A 23,704-nucleotide genomic window follows, 5' to 3' on the forward strand; every position below is an offset into this window, starting at 1 on the left:
TTCTGGTGTATTAAAACAACCAGTTTTAATCAGGTTTCCGAACTCCATGAGTTGACGACCACAGTTCCATCAATGAGTTAAACTAATAAAGCTAAAAACAAACCAGAAAGATGTAATAACCTGTCACGCTGGCTACAAAACGACAAATGATTTCATCAGTTTGTCTTTGAGGGGTTCTTTTCCATGTTTCACATCCCCCATTCATTTTGTTGCACTTGGGACTTTAAATTTTTTTATTTCACTCTGTAGAGTACAAAGGAAATGCATGCTAACTGTAACATTTCACAAATACTGAAGTGTCTAAAGTAAAAATAAGACTCCATTTCCAGACTCACTTTCTGATATAATTTGGTACTTCTAGTTCATGATTTTTTCCTTAAGCATATTAATAGATGTAAATCTATGTCCACCTATTTTTTAAGCTAGAATAAATATAATTTTATAATTTTCTTTTTTATTACCTTTACTTAGCATTCTGTTGCAGATATCCTTACTTAATATGTAGGAATATAGATCAGTATTTTAAAGAGTTGTGTATTATTCTGGAACAGGTAGATGGATGTAGTTGTACATGTACATGTGTGTATACCAGAATTTGTTATTTATTCAACCAGCTCTCTATTGATAGACATTCCAGTTGTTTTCAGGGTTTTTTTGCATTATAAAAAATTCTGCTGTGTTTTGTAAGTATGCTCATATTATGGTATCTCAAATTCTAAAACCTATCCAGAATAAAATTATTGATCAAAGGACATGCATATTTTTAAATTTTAGTGAATTATGCCAAATTTCTTTGCAAAAAAGTGTGTCATGATTTGCTGTTCCACCAAACATTTTCTCAAGTCTTTGCCATCCCAAGATACCTTTTTTTATTTTTGTCCATTTGAAGGGCAAAGAGGGGGTGGAATCTCATCATTTTAATCTTGTGTTTCCTATCTTATAGTGTCTTTATGTATTTATATCCCCTTTTCTGGAAATTACTTTTTCTATTACTCTTTTATTCTATTTTCCCATACATTTATTGGAGCACCTTATCTTAGAGATAGGAATCTCCTGTGTGTTTGAATGTTTTCTTTCAGTCTACCATTTGTCTTGGCTCCTTGTTCATTTTTTTTTTTTACAAGCACAGAGTATGAACTTTTATGTTGATGAGTCTGTCGTATTTTTCTTTTAGAGTGTCTAGGTTCCCAGTCTTGCTTACAAAATGTCCCCACCTCTAGTTCATATGGATATTTCCTCTGATATTTCTTACTTTGCTTCTATAATTTTATTTTCCATTTTCAACTCTTCTGTTAAAACTTTCACTCAGAAAATCTGATTATTTGGCCCAGAAAGTTTTTTGAGCATTGCTAATCAAAAAGGGTTCTCTAACCTTCCCACAGCCATCACTTAATAGATTAAAAAAAAAAAAATTCAGTTCTCCAGTGGCAAGAAGGGAATGAAATCAAGCTAACCAAATAGAAAATGTAGTTCTTAGTGATGTCAGAACCAATGGAAAACAGAAGATGAAGTGTAATGAAAATGTAATAAAAGTTCTTAAGTTGGTATCATTAGAGTCTCCAAGCTGTGACATCTGTCTGGAAACCCTACAGAAAGGAGAAGATGTAGTAGAGGTACTGATCTGAATGGCAGGTGGCAAACTACCTCTTCTCTCCGGTGGGTGGGGGGGGGGATGGGGAGGGGAGGTGTAGAAATGATAAGTCTCTGTTCATAAGGCGTCTCTTGTTACAAGCCAGGTGGAGAAGCTGTTGTCCCCTAAGCTATTCAGCAGGCAGTGCAGTCTTCTCCCATTCCTGAGGCCTAGGCTCCATCTTCCCAGAATCCTTTACTCTGGTTCCTTGACCTTCAACCCTATCTGCACTGACCCTTGGATTGGGATTCATGTATTCTCTGACGTTATGTGTAGATGCTGTCCTAAGGTAGGTCCTTTGGGGAATTCATACTGATAGAGGCTTTCAAGTGTCTGGGACTACTTAAGTGAGGATTTGGTATAGTTGGGAAGTTAAACTGTCTCTAATCTCTCTAAAAGCAGTTGTACTTTTTCTCTCTGTTGGCACAAGAAAAAGTTTGATTTGTGTTTTAATACTGAAAATTCTGCAATCTTCATTATTCTGAGGTAGTTCATAGGGGAACTGTAATTCAGCATTTAGTTTAGCCGAAAAGAGACTCCAGGCCAACAGTCTGTGTACCACCGCTAAACAGCTTTGTCTTCTAGCCTTAGCAATTGCATGTTCTTCACAATCGTATTTAGGTACTTTATCAAGTAAAACATTGCCATAGGTAGGACAGGTACTCTGGTCCAATTATTTTATATGTGGAAAACAGAGATGTACAACCCCCCCACCCCTCCACCCCCCACCCCGCAAGTCAGTGGCTTAAGATAGTATAACAAGTAAGCAAAGAGTAATAAAGTGATTTGGATACTTATTTCACTTATTTTTATTAATACGTGTTGGATATATGCTATTTGCAGGAAGTATTCTTGGTGTCATTTTAAACGATCACTAACAGCAAAGCCCTTTTATTTGCATTATGTCAAATACTATTTTCTATCAATCACAGCTTTCCTTCACTCACAGAAATAATTGTGAGAGGGCCTATTTATATGGGTGGAAGGTGTTTTCCTATTGTAAATACAGCCAAACTGAGACATAACTCTCTTAGGCATCTATTTTTCAAGAGCTGAGAGTAGCGTAGAATCTATTCTGTTTGCAAATGAGGTCTCTTCTCTATCCCTTTCTTGTCACTAAGCCATATCACTGTTTTATGTGTTCATTATGTCTCAGAACACCTGTGAGCATAATAAATGACATTTTGTGAATTTTATTCCATGGAGAATGAAGAATCAGTCAATTCAGGAAAATTCATAGCCATAATTTTATACTTAAAAAAAATAGACTGTGGTAAGTTATTTTCTTGGACCTTTTCAAATTCTTTTGATTCCTTGCAGGTAATGAAAACTGTATAGAGGTACTTTTGGAGCAAAAATGTTTTCGCAAATTTGTCGGTAATCCTTTTACTCCACTGCACTGTGCAATGTAAGTAGAAATGCTGGAAGTAATGGTGTTTAATTTTTTTAACTACACATAATAAAATTGCCTTTTAAGAAAAGGAAATGCTTTTAGATTACAAATAGGACCAATACATTCCATTTTTCTTTTAAAAGCAAATAGGTCTGATAGCAAAGTGCTAAAGCTAATGTTAATGATTTTCTAGGAGCTTTTTGCTCACATCCCACATTAGGGAAATTACACAAAGACAGGGCGAAGGGGTACTTTACATACCAGATGAAGGGTCTTCAGCTGAACCTCCATTCATCTGTCAAATTCTAAAAATGGGTTGGGGTTAATAACAATGGGCCTATGGAAAATTAGAAAGGCATTTTATATCAGTAGGATTTTGAGTTTTGGGGTGTCAGATTAGTACCTGAGAGGGATATGCTGCTGGTTGGGGATTTGTGGTGTATGACAGTGTCCTTTGTTACACAGAAAATTTCTTTTTCTTTTTTATTGAGGGACTATTGATGTATAACATTACATTAGTTTTAAGTATATGACATAATGGTTTGACATATTGCAAAATGATCACCACAATTAATCTAGGCAACATTTGTCACAATTCATAGTTACAGATATTTTTTATGAGCTAAGCAGCACTTTTAAGATTTACTTTCTTAGTAACTCTCAAGTATGCAATGTAGTATTATTAACTGTAGCCATCATGCTGTACATTATACTCACATGACTTGTTTATTTTATAAATGGGTGTTTGTACCTTTTGACCTCCTTCACATATCTTAGATTTGGATGATGAATATCTACCTGCGTCCAACAATATTGTTACTTTGGCTTCTGGAATTCCCATTAGAAATATATCTATTCCTTCTTTGGCAAAGTGATGAATGGCCTAATGACTCTCAGTGGTCTGACTTTTGCTCACTTAGATTTTGATGTGCCATTGGGCACAAAAGTCCAGATTTCTTGTTTTCCCAAGTCTCCTAGTGACTTGTGTTTTGAACTCAAGGTCCCAATTAATCCTTTAGCTGCTACTACCTGCTGTGGATTCCAATAAATAACTGTCCTAGAACCTTACTGGAAACTTTAGTAGCCACCTTTCTTTAAAAGATTTTTGATAAAGTTTGTTTGGATCAGAGAGCTGCATACAAAGGAGTGGAGCTCAAATCTGAGTGAGACTTAGCCATAGCCCTTGGTATGTAAGAGAAATTGTAAAGGCAAAGTCTTCAGCAGGTACCTCACCTGTGATCTCATCCTGTAGATCACTAGCAATCAGCTTCAGATCCCTTCATTTTTCTGCAAATATGCTGTAAAAATGATTTGAAGGACACAATTTAGTTGATAAAAACAAAATTTATTTACGATTTCATGAAACAAGATGGGGAAAGGAGAAGCTGCCTGCCTCATCAGAGTGCTCAATAATTTGTCTCACCTACATTCTTATTAAGTCATTTTAACAGAATATAACTATATATAGTTATTTTGAAATGCCTCAAGTTTTTTTGAAATGCCTCAGATTGTTAAATAAAGAGTATATAGGGATATGAAGTATAGGGCATATATCATTATAAGTTTTTATATCATATTTTAAAGAGAACGACCTCAAAATTTTAAATCCATTTCCATTTTAGAATAAATGACCATGAGAATTGTGCATCATTGCTACTTGGGGCCATAGATTCCAGTATTGTCAATTGTAGAGATGACAAAGGCAGGTACGTAATCCTAACAATTTCTTGTCTTGATGAATATTGGTCACTACTTTGTGATCAGAAAACATAATGTATAGGCATGGTATTAAAATTTTAACTTAAATATGATTAAGGGTATATTTAAAAGAAATTTCATTCTTAGCTCAAAAACTCCAGCCTCTCCCACAAAGAAAACCACTTTAAAATGTGCCTTCTAAATTTTTGTAACCTCTCAATATTCCTATACATAGTTCTAAACTTAAATATATGTTATATTCTTTTTATACAAATGGGAGAATTCTATAATAATGCTTTTAATATATTTTGTACATCTTTCTGTGCCAGAAATATAGATTTACCATGCCCCTTTTAAAGCTGCACATTATTCTACTGCAGGAACACATTATCATCCTGCCCTCGCTGAGAGGACATTTAGGTTGTTTACGGTATTTTGCTAATTCAAAGAGTCTGGTATGTGTGTCTGTTCGCAGGACCTCATGTATCTGGGAGATAAAGTCCTCGAAGTAGAATTACTTGGTTAAAAGATAAATAGTTCTAAATTTTGGTAAATAATGCTAAGTTTTACTGCCAAAGAAACTGACTGTTCATATTAGAAAATGTGTGATTTTAAAATTTTAAAACAATCTATCATCTGCAAATTTAAGGCTTAATTTTGAAAATGTCTTTGTCAAATACAAGAAAGAAGTCACTGGAACTCAAGATTAAAGGGTCAATAAAGATGTTCATTTCATTATCCAGAATGCAACCTGTACCCCCTAAATCTAGAGGTGCCACTGACATAGGTGACAGGTCAGTGTCTGCCTAACTGACCTTTAGAGGAGTTAAATGTCTCTGTATACTGAGCCAAACACTTGATAGTTATAGGTTAGTTCTCTTAAGTATATATACATTTGAAAAAAATGCTTTATTATTCCACATATTATTTCTCATTTTATACTTTCAATTATTCACACACACACACACACACACACACACAATTAAATGCAAAAATATAGAAATAAGATTTTCTTGGGGATTGATTTTTTTTTAAGTCAAATTTTATAATTTCTATTTCTTGTTTGCTATCAACTTCCCCTGGATTTTTCACTTCTCACTGAATTGGCCCTCCTTCATATTTTTTTTATTGAGGTAGCTGATTTACCACACTGTGTATGATTCAAAGGCACAAGATCACACCTCTTCAGACTCACGTCACATGAGAAGTTTCAAATGCCTACAGCAACGCCATGCACATACTTCTGGGGTCTTTACAGAAAGAGAATGTGTTAGCTTAAAGGAAACTAAAGTCACTTTTGTTTTAAATGGTTAGGACACCGCTTCACGCAGCAGCATTTGCTGACCGCGTGGAGTGCTTGCAGCTTCTCCTGAGACACAGTGCTGAAGTGAACGCAGCAGACAACTCAGGGAAAACGCCGCTGATGATGGCTGCTGAGAACGGGCAGGCCAGCGCTGTGGGTATGTGCCTGATGTGAGGACTCGTCTATACAAGACCAAGCTAACATTAAGTTGAGAAATAAGGTGCTTTCTTGGTATACACATGTGAAAAAGAACCACTCTTTATTTAATCCCCCTGACTCTACTTGCTAATCGTCTTCAGCCCCTACTTTGTCTTTAGTGCATGTTGTCAAACTGAGCCAACCGTTCCACTGTGAAATTTCTCAACATTCAGAAACCAGACCTGAATAGAGTTATTTTACCTGGGAATGATGAAATGGTTAAGATAATTTAGAGTAATGGTTATTGACCTTGGATTTGAACAGAGCAAATATAGCAATAAGCTCATTCCTTTTTCTTTAAAAACATTTAAGTATGATTATTGGGGCTGTACTCATTTAAATGTTATGCTCTATTTAGTATCTTCTTCAAAATGTACCTAAATCAACACGTGGTCCAAGTAACTCTCTTTTGGCTTTCTTATAGATATTTTGGTGAACAGTGCCCAGGCTGATCTGACTGTAAAGGATAAGGATTTGAACACACCCTTACATTTGGCTAGCAGTAAAGTATGTAAATGAATTATAAATATTGCTAAGTAATATAGCTATAGTAATGACAAGAATAATAGCACTTAAGTTCTGTCTCAGAAGTGTGTATCATAGTTCTTAATTAAGAGGTATATTTTCTCAAGATGTTTGATTTTTGACAGTGGAATGGAAGGATGGGGAACAAAGAGCAAACCCATGGAGGGTTGGTGAGGTTTGTTCTCCATGGCATTTACCCCTTGTATTCTCGCTAAAGTCTTCCTTGATGCCACCAATGTGTTTGTCTCTATGGTTGTGGTACCATATTTTGGTTTTAAACACAGGTTACAATCTTAGTTACATGATTTCTAAAATACAAACAGTTCTACTTGTTTTCAGTATATTCCATTTGGACACTTAATAATAACACAGCCAAAAGATGCTCTCCTGCAAGGCAAATAGGTGTGTTCATGTGGGTGTTTTTGCATAGAAAATCCTATAGGCAACATATTTAGGGGAAAGTATTTATATAAGATAGTTCAGGTCAAAAAATATGTTTGATGGTGGTGGCTTTTCTTTTGTTGTTTTTTAATAGCATCATTCTCATATGTAGGTTCCATAAGAGAGAAATCATATACACATATATATGATTCTAAAAAAGTGGGATTATACCGTCTTATAACCTGCTTTTGTTACTGAAACATATATAAAATATCTTCCATCATATTTTATAGTTGGGGAATGTGCCATGCAGTCTCTCCTGTATTATTAGATAATTCCTTGTTTTCAAATGTATGCTACTATAAATAATGATAATTACAAAGTAATATTTTTAAAGCAATCTTTACTCATTTTGAATAAATTTGTAAAGGTGAAATTACTGAATCTAAACCTACAAACATTTTTAAGAACAGATCTCCTATAATACAATCACAACAGCTTATACTTCCACCAGGAACATCAGAATGAACCCCCATAAACATTTCTAAAATTATATTTGAGTCTCCTTCATATGACATTAGAGTATGATGGCAGTTGTACCGGAGACAGTGGTTATTTAAATAGTTATGAAGTGTGCTAGCTATACCCACTGATGGTGAAAATTCAGCTATTCTTTTCATCAGTTTTCATCAGTTGTATTTGTCTCACTTCATGCTTGGGAAAGCCCATGAGACCACAGAAGTGGTCATGAAGTGAATTTTTTTTTTAAGATTTATTTATTTGTACATACAGAACTGGGGTATAGGCCAGAGGTGCAGGGGCAGTAAGAGGATCCACCAGAGACAGAGTGGGGAGCAGAACAGGCGAGTGACGAAGTGCACTGCTGAGGGAGCAGCGGGTGGGTCAGGAGAGAGCTGCCGCACCATGTGGGTCACCTCCAGGGCTGGGGATCAAACTTATGCTGAAGTGGCTTGCACTTCTTAGTGTTGTGCTTCAACCCGCTGCACCACCAGAGAGGGCCCAGGGATGGTTGCTTGATAGGACATTGGTCTGACATCCTGAAGGGATCTCTGACTTATCAGTTCATTTTTTCCCTAATTACCAACCATCTCTTTGGTCTGTTGTTATAAGATGCAGAGCTATGCCCCCTGGAATGAGGAAGAAAAGAATGAGCTTTTCTGAATGACTCTAATTACAGTATAAGGCAGTCGATGGTGATGAGTGATACACCTAACAGGTGTAATGGTAATTACCAGATTAGAAGGATCACTGAAGTGGTCACTGAAAACAAGGGAGGAGACTGAGCTTGCCTTGGGTTGAAAAATAGTATTGATCAGATTTAAAATATGAAATATTTAGAGTCTTGGAGAATCTAAGGGCCTTTCACCATTTATGAAGTAAAGGTTAAAGGGTTAAATTCGCAGGCAAAAGGAAGACGGAATTTATTTCAGTTCTTTGAGACTTGCTTTCCCAAACAGCAGAGCCTAAAGATTTACCAGCAAATAACCCAACCTTAGCCTGGGCAGACTTCACTAGCCCTGAGCTCAGCCTTGTGCCAGCTGACACAGATGGAGTAGGGGATGAGATGCCCAAAGCTGAGGGGCCCACAAACAGAAACAAACCTCCAGTTAACTGGAAAAGTAGAGCTTCTTCCTATTTCTGCCTGTATGAATTTCCACAAAATTAGCCAGTGACCTTCAGCCAAGTCTACAGTTCTTTGCCAGTAGCCCACTCCTTAGCCTATAATTTAACTTCTTTGTCTTCAGCCCCACTCCTCATGTCAATATTAAATCCCTTCCCCAGCCTAAAAGGTAGTAGGACGGGTTTGGGAAATTTCTCGTATCTTCTTGCTCGTGGACTTCTTTAATTTCTCTTTCAATCTCTCAAATGAAATGATGGCTTCATACTCAGCTTATGCCCATTGAGCAACTAGCCCATTGCTCTGTAACATTACCTTTTAGAAAATAGTATTGTAAAATGCTTTTAAGACCAGGACACTCATTTTAAATTCAAAGCAAATTGAGGGGATTTTTGAGAAAGTTTTCTGTGTCTCTTATCTTTTGTTTCTAATCGTTGTTTTCTTTATTAGGGTCATGAAAAATGTGCCTTGTTAATACTTGACAAGATACAAGATGAGAGCCTTATTAATGCAAAAAATAATGCACTGCAGACGTAAGTGTGACTGTTAAAATTTGACTTGAACCAGATTCACATTCATATTCATATTCATTGAGAACTTGCTCTGTTCTGGGTTAGATTGAGGAACACAGTGGCAAAAAAAAAAAAAAATAGACCTGGCTAACTTCATGAAGTTTACACTCATATCATTAGCTAGAGCATTTATTTTGATATGCCTTCACAGAATTTTGTGAGGTTTGAGTTTTTCTTTACTGGTATTTTTATGGTAGTATTATAAATTTAGTGGAGTATTTTAATCTTATAAGCAACATATTTGGGGAAACTATTGTACAAATGTATTAACATTATATGCTCTTAGTGAAGAATGACAATTTTATATATCAGGTTTCCATAATATATTTGAAGAGTGTCTAAGCTATTTGTCTTAATTATATTTTAATATAAATCAGTTTAACCTTCAACAGGAAAGAGTAAGAGCTGCCTCATTTTCCATCTCAGGAAATTACACATTTGTTTTAAGGAATATGAATATTAAGATTTTTTTGAAGGTCTTTAATATGTAGCAAGATACACTAGGGTTGACATTATTTTTATGATATCCTAATTCATTCATTCATTTAGTTCATTAATTTAGTAATCACAGGGAGGTTTGAGATTATGTGTGTGTGTGTATATATGTGTGTGTGTATATATATGCATATATATATGTATATATATATGCATATATATACATATAGATAATACACACACACACACACACACACACATATATAGTGTTATTAATGCCAGGAATATTGTGAGATGCTCGAGTAGAAATTGGTATAAAGAACCTTCTACAAAATATACCACAACTTGAGTTCTTCCTCTGACTTCTTGCTGTCATTGAGATCATTTGAGGTACAGAGAGTAGTATCTGCAAAGCTTACTGGGCCAAGATGGAAGAAATATGGATTCCTTAGCACCTAGAAAAGGGCTAGTCAACAAATACCTTTTTCAAGTAAAAATATTCATCTACCCTTTATAGATTCTTAAGTACCTGCTTCCTTTTAACAACAAGTACAACCCAACATGAGACATCTCACACACTTCCAGACTGCAGCTGACACTCAGTGTTACTTTTTCCAGGCCTCTCCATATTGCTGCACGCAATGGCTTAAAGGCTGTAGTTGAGGAGTTACTGGCCAAAGGGGCCTCTGTACTCGCTGTGGATGAGAACGGTAAGTGGGAAAAGTGATCAATTACTGCTGGCTTCCTCCATGTGCTATTTGAAGCCAAAAGCAAATGAGAAAGATAGAAGCTAGTTTAAAAAGTACTAAGAATTCTCCCCCCTGTGTGTGAGAAATCAAAGATAATCTGTCCTGTTTGTCTTTGTAAAGCACATAGTCTCTGTAGCCAGTGCCTTCCATTTTGCATGTAATGTCAACAGACGGTCAGCTGGTCGCTAACCCCTCAGCGTAGTGGTTAAACTATTTAGGCACATGAAAAAGATTCACCTTGGCCTTCAAAATTCTAATTGCATACGCTGAAGTGTTAGGGATTGCACATGTTAGTGCATGCTGAAGGACTTGAAGAAAAGCCTAGGTCTTTGTAGTTCTGTTCATTCTGAGAGCAAACTTTTTTTTTTCTTTCCATTAAAAGAACAAATGAGAACACATATTTCCAGCATGGGTATTTGGGGAACATGAATTAAAAATTTCTCATTAATGTCTATATTTGAAAGTTTATATAGCATTTCTTTTCCTAAATGAACTAACTTGTAACAGAAGCTTTCTACTCTGCTTCCTAAGAAATTTTGAAAGTAAATGAGTACTGAATTATGTTAAATTACCATTTTTAGCATTCTATCTATTAACCTTGGGGAGCAAAAGAGGAACTTCTGGATATTTATGATTTAAGTTCTTTTTTAAAAGTAGCTTAATTATGGCACATAATTAAAGTATTATAATAAAATGTATTAACATAACTTAATTAACTGCTTATTACAGGTATTGGAATTAGCAGCTCATACCTATTTCTGAGAAGTAAGCAGACATATGACATCATTAGCTAACTCCTAATAGTTTTGGTTTTGCAGCCCCATGTATCCTAGCATGTACCCTGCTCTGTCCCACACCTGATTCATTCCAGAAGCACAGAAAGTCCTTTAGTACCTCATCTCTGTGGTTTTCCTGCTCACCTTTCCTCACCCTATGACTACATTGGAGTTGGTGTGTAGCGGTCCATAGATTAGAATAAGCTCACTTTGTCTTTCACAGGTATAAGTCTGTTGCCTCTTGCTTTGTCCAGTGCAGGCAGTAGTGACCTTAGGAATAAAAGCTCAGTGTCTGAACTGTGACCTGTCTCAGAGCTTAGCTGCATCCAAAGGCCTGAGGATTATAAGGGGCAGTTTTGTACAGAGTTCAAATCACAGTCATTCATTAGATCTTTGTGGAAGAAATGAATGTACCAGGGTTACATCTATCTATTCTTATTTGTTTTCATACCAGAGAGAAAAACAATCTTTTGATGTATAGTGGGGCATCAGTCAGGTCAACAAAGTATTAACTTTTTTAAACCAATTCCTCTGATAAATGAATGAGTGGTTATGAACAAACTTCAGCCAGCAGAGAGAGCAGGCTAACCCTTTCAAGCCAGTAGAATAAAGGTTAGGTAGGGTGGTAATGAAATCAAGACTCTACCTCCTCATGGCATCTGTTTCACACACTGAGAAGGTTCTGTTTGCTCCACTGTACCCATCAGATCTGAATGGTAGTGAGTGGCATGACCCCAGGGCAACCATACCAGTTTCCCACACCTGTTATCTTTAGGATATCGGATATAGTTTATAGCATTGCTATTTTTAAAAATATATATTTTTAATTTGCTAAATTTTTAATCACAACCAACCAGTGCTTTCTTATGCGTGATGGATTCAAATGATTTCATTTCTTAGAGACAGATAATTTTATTTCAAATATATACTCACTTTTACTGACATCAGTTTCCAATATTTTCTAATCTGATACACAATTACCCACAACTGAAGCCACTGTTCTCAGAATGAGAGTGTCTGGCCCAAGCCTGAGGCGCATGGTGTGCTCTCTGCTGGAAACATCTTTCTGGTTGTCCTACTGTTGTTTTTTGTGGAATTGTGTCCTTTCCCCTACCCCTTGTGTTTCTGTCCACTAGATGAAGACTGAAATTCTGCCTAATTTTGAATAATTTTGTGTTGCATGTTGTCATATAAGCTGGGGGGGGAAAAAAACACTTCATAAAATGTCTCCCCCTCCCAATGTCCTCTGGCCTTATCCCTGGCATGACTTATGGAAAGTGACTCCTCCTTTTGTCTGGCATGATTTCTAACTCAACATACATCTCCACATGTGATGTTGTAGGAGATGTATTGTCGGATGCTCTCACCACCTCTGGAGTCCCGGGACTAACCACTGCCTTGTCTGCATTTACGCCCAGGTCATACCCCGGCCCTGGCTTGTGCTCCTAACAAAGACGTGGCTGACTGCCTGGCCCTCATTTTGGCTACCATGATGCCTTTTTCTCCTTCCAATACAATGACGGCTGTCAACTTCATTTGTTTAAAAAAAGACAATTTGAGCAGGACAACCCTCTCCAATCTGGGTAGCATGGTTAGCCTGTGTGGTAACAACGCAGGCTCGGAGGACGGGTACAATGAAAATGATTCTGATTCGGAAACCTTTTGACTTTGGATTATAAAAGCTTTTCCTTGGTCACCCATGTTGGAGGAAGGGAAAGAAGCTTGAATTTCAGGTTTATGCTGTGTTCAAGTAGTACTGTGGGCTCGAGCTTCCAGAAGCCAATACAAAATAATCAGAAAGGGCAGCTAGGCTAGAGCTTTTACACGGGTGGGCCCCGATTGTCCCCCTGTTTTCTTTAGATATAAATTACTGCTCCAAATGTCTACCTCTCATTTAAGTAAAAAATATTAAAAATTCTTATTCTTTAGGGATAAAAGAAACTGAGAGGGAGCTGTCCTTTATAAAGATCCTTTTTCGTGTACTCACTCAACAATGAGTTCTCAGAAGTCTATCAATGTGTCATTCAAATCCCCAGAAGCGGAGGGGAAGGGTGGCTAGAAAATACTTCAGACCTCTTCTCGCTTTGATGTTTATTTCCTTAATAGGAGCCAAAGGAAAAGGTGTTCATCTTCAGAAATAATGCCGGTAATAATCTTTATAAGGGAGCCCAATCATCGTAGCCTTTATATAGTGAGCCGTTAAATATCCAGAAATTCTTTTGGAGGACTTCTCCTAAAATTGCCAGATAAATGGGAAAAGTCGCTGAAATTCTAAAGTTAAACTTGCTTTTTTAAACTTAATCAAGTATGGTACCCAGTGCTCCCCTAGATAAGCCTGTGACTAATATCAATTGAGTGGATTGGACCCAAGTCTATCTAATAACATATCAGGTAAAAACAATGCTGTACCAAAACTTGGAGACATGTGCAAATTTATTATGAAATTACCCTTTATTGATTAGACTTTAAATAAAATATTTTTTAAAACATCAGGACCATCAGCATTGTTCATTAGTAGTAAAATATAAAATGAACTTCTCAATCAAGGTCATGCCAAATGACAAAGTATGACTGCAAAAAAAGAACACAGGAAGTAAAAATTGGTGAGGTGGAAATTAAAGTTGATTGATAATTGCTTGATGATGAAATCAACGTAGTGAATACTGTGTCTGCTCCCTCTGCCAAAGCTTCTAGGTCAAATGGACCCTGTTCCACCCATGGAATAGCTGTACAAAAAGAAGAATGAGACTCTTTAAAAGTTATGCACACACATACACACATATATGTGGATATCTATGTCTGTAGTTCATCAACCAGCTACACACGAGGACCAAAATGCTTCAGTCTAAAAATGGAAGATTTAAATTGCTTTCCTTCAAAATGAAAGTGAACTGAAGTAACTTTTCTATGGCGTTAAGATGTAATCTCTTTGTGTACCAGTCTTTGTTGTATTTTATATTTCTTATGACACAGATTTCTAGTTGATAGCTTAACATTTGTAATCGATAGTGTGTTGACCAAGGTTTATTTTTTTTCCCAAACTAGAGAAAATGTTCATAATAATTTTGATGTGTAAATGTGTTTATATTTATTGGAGATGAAACAAAGGCTGAGGAAACATCCATTGTTTGTTCTCTGTTTTAATTGCTACGTGTCTTATTTGGAATAACAAAAAACTGCATAGCACCCTTTCTGGGGTAGCCAGCAGTTCTGGGGCCAAGACCAGCGTTTCCACTGCTAAGGTTTGCAGCCAACCCTCAGGTTCTTCCGTGTGTCAATTGGAGAGGGCTGCAATGTCGGCTCTCAGTCCTGGACTAATGAGTTGAAAGCTTAGAAGACACTGCAGTCCTTACATGCCGCACCATAAAAGCTGAAGTGCATAGAAGATCATGTGTACCCAAAGAAAGAAACAGAAATCATCCAAAATACACTGAAAATCTCACATGGTCTCAGTAACCTAGTGGGAAACTATGTCAATGTGTGGGCACATATGCCAAAAAGGGAAATAAAAATCACCAGCTCAATTCTGTTTTCCACTTGAGAAAGAGACAGGAAAGAAACATGTTGCATTGGTGTAATACTCTCTGATACTTTGTAATTGGTTCCATTTTCAACTGGGGAAGTTTCTATTTTATAGTGTATGTGAGCTATTTTTAAAACAGTGTTCTATCATATCTGATTCAAATACAGATACTGTGTTGTATTTTTTAACTGTAAAATATTTTAATCTTTCTCTTAATATCCTGGATTTAATTAAAAACTCACGTCAAGTTCTTCATAAATGAGAATGTGTTCAAAAGACTGAGAGTTGGTATTAATTTCTCTGAGGATTTTCAACAACACCATTTTCTTTTGATTTTTAGTGTTTTGTTCCCCTTCTTCCCCTACCCTTTTTGTTTGTTTAGGGTTTTTTTTTCCAGTAGATAAATTGCTAATAAGCAATAATGTCCTTATCTTTACCAAAACACCAAAAATAAGGGAGATCATTGCTGAAGAAGCACAACATACTGCGGTGTCTTTTTCCAGAAGTGAATGGAAATCTTGCTCAAAGCAGGAAATGCAATGCCTGCTTTGATGGTGAAGCAGCAATAATGGTTTTACTCTGGAGTAACACAGAAAACAAGGAGCAAAGCAGTGACAACCATGTGATCTTTTCTTCATGGAACTTCATTTTGTTTCCACCCCCACCCCAACTCTCCTACTGATTGAAGACATACAAAATGAAATTCTGATCACTATGCACTGTTTTCACTCCACCCTTTTTTGCCCTCCCACTTACCAAAACCAAATTTCCTCTTTAAAAAAATGACTTAAAACTAGGAGTTCTGTGTCTTTTTTTTTTATCTCAGAAACAAAATTAGACTTGCAGCATAGTTTTCAAGGAAAAAAACAGCTTTGTTTTAAATTGAGAATTAGTTGTTTTGTGCTTTCACCTGAATGTGTTATTTTTAGACTGTATTTTCATCACAGCCACAGGGATCGTGTTTCGTTGTACTGACCTACTTGCCAGTGTCTGCCTATCCTTGGTAAAACATACTACTCTCTCCAAATTGCCTAAAACCTGCTATGATTCTACAGTAAATAGCTCAGGGGATTTCTATTTATCACTACTAAAAGGGCACCATAGTATGTTTTGGTACTTTAGGCAGTAAACAACTGCTTGATTTATTGTTTTATTATTAAATTAGAAAAAGAACATCAAATGGATTTGCTGCACTAGCTCCTCTGTACTGTTGAGCAACTTGATTTGCTTATCTGTTGCATTGGTTAAAAAACTCATCCCTTTTTGTCTTGTAATATCAAGTTAGAGTGCCTTTTTATATTTGTACATTCTGAAAATGTTCTGTGAAATGTTTTGTATTTTTTTCATTTGAGTGTTATCAGAGCAATATACCAGTGAGTTTTCATTTCAACCTTTCTTTGAATGTATAAAGTTCTTTATTCCTAATTCCCCTTGACCTGCTTTGAAATGAAAATGCTGAAGTTTTTATAGGAATTATATTTGATTTTGCAGTGCTAAAATGCTTTCTTCTTACAAAACTGTAAACCATAGATCAGTGTTATAGAGGAAAAGCATTTTAAGATAGTGACAATCGGAGTGTGTATAAAATGTAATTCTATGGTTTTCTTATGCAGTGATCTAAAAATTCAATGCAAATATCTTTTGTTTGGTAGTTTTGTCTACATATTTTATGCTTTAGCATGTGCAATATATCTTTGCAATGCACGATGATACAAATCTGGTGCCAGTGTTATATTTTGCATAACATATTTGTAACAGCATAAAATATTGTTTGATGATTTTAGTGGGGTTTTGTCTGTAATGTTTTCTTATGTAAATTGGAGTTCAATGACTGGTAAATGTCATGACTGTAAAAATGAGGAAAATGACTTTTAGTTCAATGAATGACTTTGAACCAATCTGAATCTACTCAAGCACAGTTTAATACTTTTTCAACTACTGAATGCTAATAATATAATGGAAGTACTTAACTGTAATATAATATGGAAATGCATTCAGATGGTTATTTTTACAAATAAAAACGGTACAAATTGCTTTCAAATTCTAATGTCTTTATTTTTCCAATCTATGATAATTTTTTAAAAGATTTATTTATTTGTGCATACAGAACTGGAGTACAGGACAGAGGTGCAGGGGCAGTGAGAGGATTCACCAGAGACAGAGTGGGGAGCAGAATGGGCCAACTGATGAAGTACACTGCTGAGGGGAGCAGCGGGCAGGTCAGGAGAGATTTGCTGCACTATGTGGGCCACCTTGGGGTGGGGATCGAACTCATGCTGAAGTGGCCTTAGCTTCTCAGTGCTGTGCTCTAACCCACTGCACCACCAGGGAGGGCCCCAATCTATGATAATTTTTACAAATTACGTTTATTTCAATCTTTGTCAGCCACCAAAGCTAAAGTGATCTTAAAAATACAAAATAACTATTTATATTTGTATCTTCATAGTTGGAAAAAATAACTTTCAAACACTTATGTCTATGCTTCTTAAATTTTTCAATAAAGTATTCAGCTGGCTTTAAACAATATATATAGGGTAAAGTAGAGGTGGAAAAATTAGGACATGTAAAATACAAATAGGTATGAGAACCATAAAATTTAGCACTGAGCCCTCCCTGGTGGTGCAGCAAGTTAAAGCACAGCACTGAGAAGCTAAAGCCACTTTAGCATGAGTTCGATCCCTACCCTGGAGGTGACCCACATGGTGCAGCAGACTCTCCTGTCTTCCCCCACTGCTCCCCTCAGCAGTGTACTTCACTGATCTGCCTGTTCTGTTCCACATTTTGTCTCTGGTGAATCCTCTCACCACCCCTGCATTTCTGGCCTGTACCCCAGCTCTGTATGCATAAATAATTCTTTAAAAAAAATTAGCACCATGGCTATGAGTAAACCTGAGTTTCCTCTAAGCCTTCTTACACTCAACATAAGACAGGAAATATGGCTTTTTATATAGATCACATACTTCAGAAATGAGGATGCCTGTGAGTTTGTCAGAATTATGAAATCAAGCCTGCTTATTTTTCTTACTGCTGACACCAGGGGTCAACTTTCATAGGAACACCTACCTCTCATAGCAAGAGTCTACCTCTCTGAAGCATCCTTAAAGGTATTTTTCTCACTATTTAAAATTTTTTCCCTTGAATGGTAGCTTCAGAGATGGTTTCTAGGATCACTAAAGGATGATGAGAGATTTTAGGGGTTCCTCAAGTCACAGTGTCACATTTCTTAATAGTTCTTAGTTTAACTCAGTCCATCATATTTTTTAGTGAAGACAGCAAATGTCAGAAAAACTAGGATTTACTCAAATTTGTGTAGTTAGTTGTGTAAATAACAACTTGTGCCCATAGATATATTCTCTTTGCCATCTTAGTACATAATGTTTTGTGGTGTTTTATTTTTTGCCTATTAGAGAACTCAGGGAGGTTTTACACTTTGCCTTGCTTCACTGCTTATTCAAATATACACAAATCTCACTTTTGCTGTCTTGAAGACTGTAACGCATGGATGATACCGTAGTTGAGTACTTCCTGTAGTGTAGAGCAGACTGAGTATCTAATGGCTGTGTGCCAGAACTTAGTGACTGAAAACAACAAATATTTATTCTTTCACGGTTTCTGAGTCAAGTGCTCAGGTGTGGTTGAGTTGGGTCTTTTGTCACAGGGTTTCTCATGGACTCTAATAATTATTGGCCATGAAAAGATCCATCAGCTCAGGCTGTTGGACTGAGAACTTCTCCTAGCTGGTTGCCCACTCTTCCTTGCAAACGTGCTTTCCACAGGGAAGCTCACAGCTTGAGGCAACTTACCTTTCGAAAGCCGGCAAGTTAAGAAAAGCCAGAGAAAGAACAGAATCACAGCTTTATACCTGAATCTTGAAATGATATACCAGCATTTATTCCACACTTTGTTCATAAACAACTTGCTAGGACCACCCTATACATAAGGGAAGGGGTAGCCAAAGATCATAAATACCAGGAAGCAGGAGTCACCAGGGGTCATTCTGAAGGCTGCTTACTTCATGGATCTGTCCCCATGTCCTTTAAGAATACCACATCAGATGAGAAAAACTTTCCCAGACATTGTTGTAGAAGCTGTTTACCTGATTTCCTAAATTTGATTTTTCAAGAAAGAAACAGAAATTTCACTCCTGCTCTCAAAAACAAGCAAAAAGACTGCCTCAACAGTCTTTTTACTTTTGAGCATTGATGTTATACTTAGTTCTAAACTACTTGTCAAATAATCCCTCTCTAATTCCATTCAGTAGGTTCTTTTCCCCATACACTTATCCCTCACTTAACACACTTAATGTGTTCCAGAATTAGCTTGCATAGCACAAAGGCATTAAGCTAAAAGGCCATTAACATAACATAAAAATATTGTGGGTAAAAGGGCTGTAAGAACTGTCTCTAACAAATTTCATACTGAAAGTACATTTGTTGTAAAACATAAACCCCAAAGATAATGGCTATAGCATTCATTAATTTTGAAGCACTCCAGAGGATCATTGGAAATTTGTGGCTGATACTGTGACTGGGGGTGGGGGGTAGGTGGGGTGGAAAGGTTTCTTACTAACATTTACGTACAAGAATTTACTAGGCCAGGAATAGCAGATGTCCTGCCCAGTCCAGTGTATAACTACATCACCCTCAATGTTCCAACACCATACTGCTATTCTACTTGTTCGCCTTGTGTTTCTTAGTCAACCTACCATTACTGGTAAAATCAGCCATATTTCAAAATCTCTTTTCACAAGGGAGTGCATAAGCAAACTCTAATATACCCCCCATGAAGAGAATTCAGAAAGCAATATTGAGAACCTGTTTCCTGGTTGTGTCTTTTTCTAGGAGAGATTCCATGTAGCTGAATGGAGAAGAGTACTGCACAATTTGAGATAAGTATTTAATCCCTTTAATATTAGCACATGCACTCTCCATGTCTTAAGCAAGGGGTGATTGCAACTACTTCCCAGGTGAGGAAAACTCTACTCACAAAGATACCTGTAGGCCAGTCACATAGTCAGACCTGGCAACAGCACCCCGTAGTACACATTGGTACTCTGGGCACTACAGGCGATTAGGGGGGCATTTTCTACCTTTAAGAGAAAGTGAATGGAATTCTATTTAAGTTGTAGAAAAATTTCATAATTTTCAGAAGTAAAAATGTCAAAGCAATCCTTAGAGCACAAAAAGCTTACTTGTATTGAATTCAGTGCTGAAGGACCCAGCAAATCTCAGAACACTTAACTCAATATTTCTTATAAATTGCCTAAATTGTACAAACATTTCAGTTCAGACATTAATGATAGAAAGTCTGTGAGCCATATAAAGGAGAGAACAGTCTTGAGAGAGGGAACAGCCAGTACCAATACCTAACGGCACAGATGAACAGGACATGTTGTAAGAACATATGAGGCCAGTGTTGCTGAGATATGTGGGGTAGAGGAGAGTGGTGTGATATAATACCACGAGCTGTTTGAGGCCAGATCTTATAAAATTTCATGTGTCAGGAAATAAAATTGCTATTCTGAATGTGGCAAAGATCCCCTGGAGAAATTTAAGAAGACCTATGGCTGTGATCCATTTCATTTTTAAAAGATTGTTTTAGAGGACTTGAACTAAGATAGTATCAGAGGAGGTCCCTTGCTTCATTTTGAGAGGATCTTCTAATACTAATCAAAGGGACCGTATACCCAGAGAATCCTCTAGTTTGGGGTGAAACTGGAACACTTTTTGAGTGTCAGAGACCAGCACAGGAAAGGACAGAGAAGACTTCATGATTTATTGAACAAAATGTGAGTAGAGAGAAATCCCTGGAGTTAAATGTATGGAGGCAAACACTCTTGAAATACATGTTGCAGAGCTGAGAAGCACCCACCAGGTTTGGCCACTACCTAGTTGAAAGAACAAATGCAGTGCACTGACCACAGGCTCCTGTGACGCCCTGCCCCTCAGGAGCCACCTCCTGAAGCTCACTGATGGTGCACAGACTACATCATTCAGGGTCTGAAACCCCAGAGAGGCAGATACTGATGAAAAGAAGAACTAATTAAAGAGATATAACAAATACAGGGGGAGGGGAAAAAAGGAATGACCCGAGAAATATTTTAACACAGAAAATAGAAGCTTTAAAAAAGTAACAGAGATCAGGATGTAAAAAGTCTCAGGTAATGTAAAAAGGGAACAGTATTGACCAAGATCCCCAAAGATATAAATGAAAAAATCCTCATTAAAATCTTTGCAAACCAAATTCAATAATGCATAGAAGGGTCAGACATCTCCTGATCAAGTGAGATTTATTCCAAGGGTTCAGCACCTATAAACAATCAATGTAATTCACTGCATCAACAAAAGGAAAAATAAAAATCATATGGTCACTTCATTAGATGCAAACACAGCATTTGATAAGATTCAATATCCATTTATGTAAACTCTTAAAATGAGCATAGAAAGAACATACCTCAACAGAATAAAGATATAAACCCACAGGTAACATCATACTCAATAGTGAAGAACTGGAGTATTTTTTCCTCTAAGATCAGGTATGAGAAAACTAGTACTTTCACCACTACTATTCCTAGAGCAATTAGACAAGAGAAAGACAGAAAATGAATCCAACTGGAAACAAAAATATATGTTATCATGATATAGATTGTGCTACTACATAGATAATATGCATAGAAACATGTGTGATATACATAGAAAATATATTCGATGAATTGAATTTGCACATATGAATATAGGAAACCTACTAAAGATTCTACTAAAATACTATTAGTAATAATCTTCTCACAGTCTTGCCTCAAATGTCACCAAGCAGCCTGCTACCTGCCTGGGAAAAATGTGTGTAGGAAAGTGATTGGAATTAATTTATAAGATTGCAAGCTAAGTGATTGTACCCTTTCCATTACTCTAGGAAACTAGGAATACTGATTATCCTGGTGTGGTGTTCAAGTTTGGTGGTTTGAAAAAGCATATCAATATTATTATTTAAATCTGGGAAAACCCAAACCTATTGTTTTTGTATTAAAAGTTTTGAAAAGGCCCCTGGTGGTCTAGAGGATAAGGCTCAGCAGTTTCCACTGCAAAGGGCTGAGATCTATCCCTGGCCAGGGAGCTGACCCACATATGGCGCAGCAGACCTCTCCTGATTTGCCTGCTGCTCCCCTCATCAGTGTATTTCAGTAAATCCACCTGTTCTGTTCCCCACTCTGTTTTTGGTGAATTCTTTCATGCCCTGTGCATCAAAGATTTTCTATGCAAAAATAAATAAAATCATTTTAAAAAAGCTTGAAAAGTAAAACTTGTAGACATGAAGATCTAATAATGTTAACAATAGGGGAAGTTAAGTACGAGGTATTCAGAAACTCTAACTTAAATTTTTCTAGTCTCAAAAGGTTCTAAAACTAAAAGTTTATTTAAAAAAATCTTAAAGCTCCCAAAATTTTATTGAGTGCTAAGGACACTCAGAAATTATGGTACTGTATCAGGGGTATAGTTTCAGAGGCTCTGTACAGCAAACCCAAATACATAACCTGATCCCAAACTTGCTTTCCAGACCTCTCCTGACCCACCCACTGCTCCCGCCAGCAGTGTACTTCTTTCATCTGCCTGTTCTGCTCCCCACTCTGGTGAAGACTCTCACCACCCCTGCACCTCTGGCCTGTACCCCAGTTCTGTATGCACAAATAAATCTTAAAAACAAAACAAAACAAAACACCAGCTAAATTAAGAATTGAAGAACTCATCCTTTTTTAAAGAGTAGAAGGAACTGAAACACTACTTCCACATTCTCCCCACTTTATTATCCTGTTTTTGCAATTTCTCCACTGTTAGATTATGCTCCTATCATCAGTAACTCTCCAAGCAAAACCATGTCTATTAAAAGTTTCAATACTCTAAATCACTAAGTGGCAGAGAGTTTTGCCATGCAATGAGAGAGGAGCTAGAGACTTGCAAAACCTGTCTCTGGTGGGGGGGAGGGGCATTTCCAATCAAATCACAGATAGATGATTTGGTATACAAGGTGCTGAACAAAAGTGAGAAGAGAGGGAGTATGAGTGAAAAGGGAAGAAAAATTATTCAAGTGTGAGCCTCGAAGCTCACCTTGAAAGGAAGGGGAGTTAGTACGGGTGGTGTGGATCACCCTCCCGGTCAGGGATCAAACTCATGCTGAAGTGGCTTTAGCTTCTTAGTGCTGTGCTTTAACCCGCTGCACCAACCGTGAGGGCCTGGTAGTGGGGTTTGTTTGTTTTTTAAAGATGTTATTTGCTTTTGCATAGAAGAACTGGGATGAAGACCAGCGGTATGGGGGTGGGGTAAGAGCATTCACCAGAGACAGTGGGAAGCAGAGCAGGAAGATCTACTGAAATACACTGCTGAGGGGAGCAGCGGTGAGACAGGAGAGGTCTGCTGCACCATATACGGGTTAATTCTCTCTCTGGCCAGGAGTGGAACTCAGGCTGTGGCAGAGATAGTGTTGAGATTTTACTCCTTGGCCACCTGGAAGGGCCCACTGTAGTGGTTTTGAATAGATTTTCCTAGGCAATACGATCTGTAACACCCAGCTGAGATTATTCTGCTTTCAAAAAAAGAAAGAAAGAACAAAATGTGGTAAATATGTTTAAGGGAAAAAATGTTCCATGGACACAGCATCCCTTACTAAATGTTTTTGTTCTATCTGGATTAGTTGAAACTAAAGTCAAATGTAGGGCCACTATAACTGTGAGTGCTTAGATATAAAGACTTTGAATAGCACTAAAATTCTGTTAAACTCGAAAACTTCCCTTCTAGCTCTTAAGCCTGATCTATCACACAATTTTGTGTTTGTATTTTAGAATTTATTTCTAGATCTGATCTTGGCTAAAGAGAAGGAAGGAAAGTAGATTC

General features: G+C 37.0%; 1 protein-coding gene across 2 annotated transcripts in view; it reads left to right on the top strand.

Annotated features, from left to right (window-relative positions):
* ANKRD44 (ankyrin repeat domain 44) overlaps positions 1 to 16,838 on the top strand; it is a 172,608-nt gene extending 155,770 nt beyond the window's left edge. Inside the window, exons 21-28 of one of the 2 annotated variants that reach the window (XM_012728683.1) lie at positions 2,951 to 3,038; positions 4,646 to 4,729; positions 6,036 to 6,181; positions 6,647 to 6,729; positions 9,218 to 9,300; positions 10,393 to 10,484; positions 11,253 to 11,288; positions 12,718 to 16,838. In XM_012728683.1, the coding sequence (XP_012584137.1) occupies positions 2,951 to 3,038; positions 4,646 to 4,729; positions 6,036 to 6,181; positions 6,647 to 6,729; positions 9,218 to 9,300; positions 10,393 to 10,484; positions 11,253 to 11,288; positions 12,718 to 12,965 (860 nt within the window). In that variant the 3' untranslated portion in view covers positions 12,966 to 16,838. The remainder of the gene's footprint in view (positions 1 to 2,950; positions 3,039 to 4,645; positions 4,730 to 6,035; positions 6,182 to 6,646; positions 6,730 to 9,217; positions 9,301 to 10,392; positions 10,485 to 11,252; positions 11,289 to 12,717) is intronic. The other variant, XM_012728685.1, reaches the window with a different exon arrangement.
* Positions 16,839 to 23,704: the final 6,866 nt, after the last annotated feature.

This window comes from Condylura cristata, unplaced genomic scaffold (genome assembly GCF_000260355.1).
Source record: "Condylura cristata isolate star-nosed mole 26May11 unplaced genomic scaffold, ConCri1.0 scaffold00002, whole genome shotgun sequence".
NCBI classification, from domain to species: Eukaryota; Metazoa; Chordata; class Mammalia; order Eulipotyphla; family Talpidae; genus Condylura; species Condylura cristata.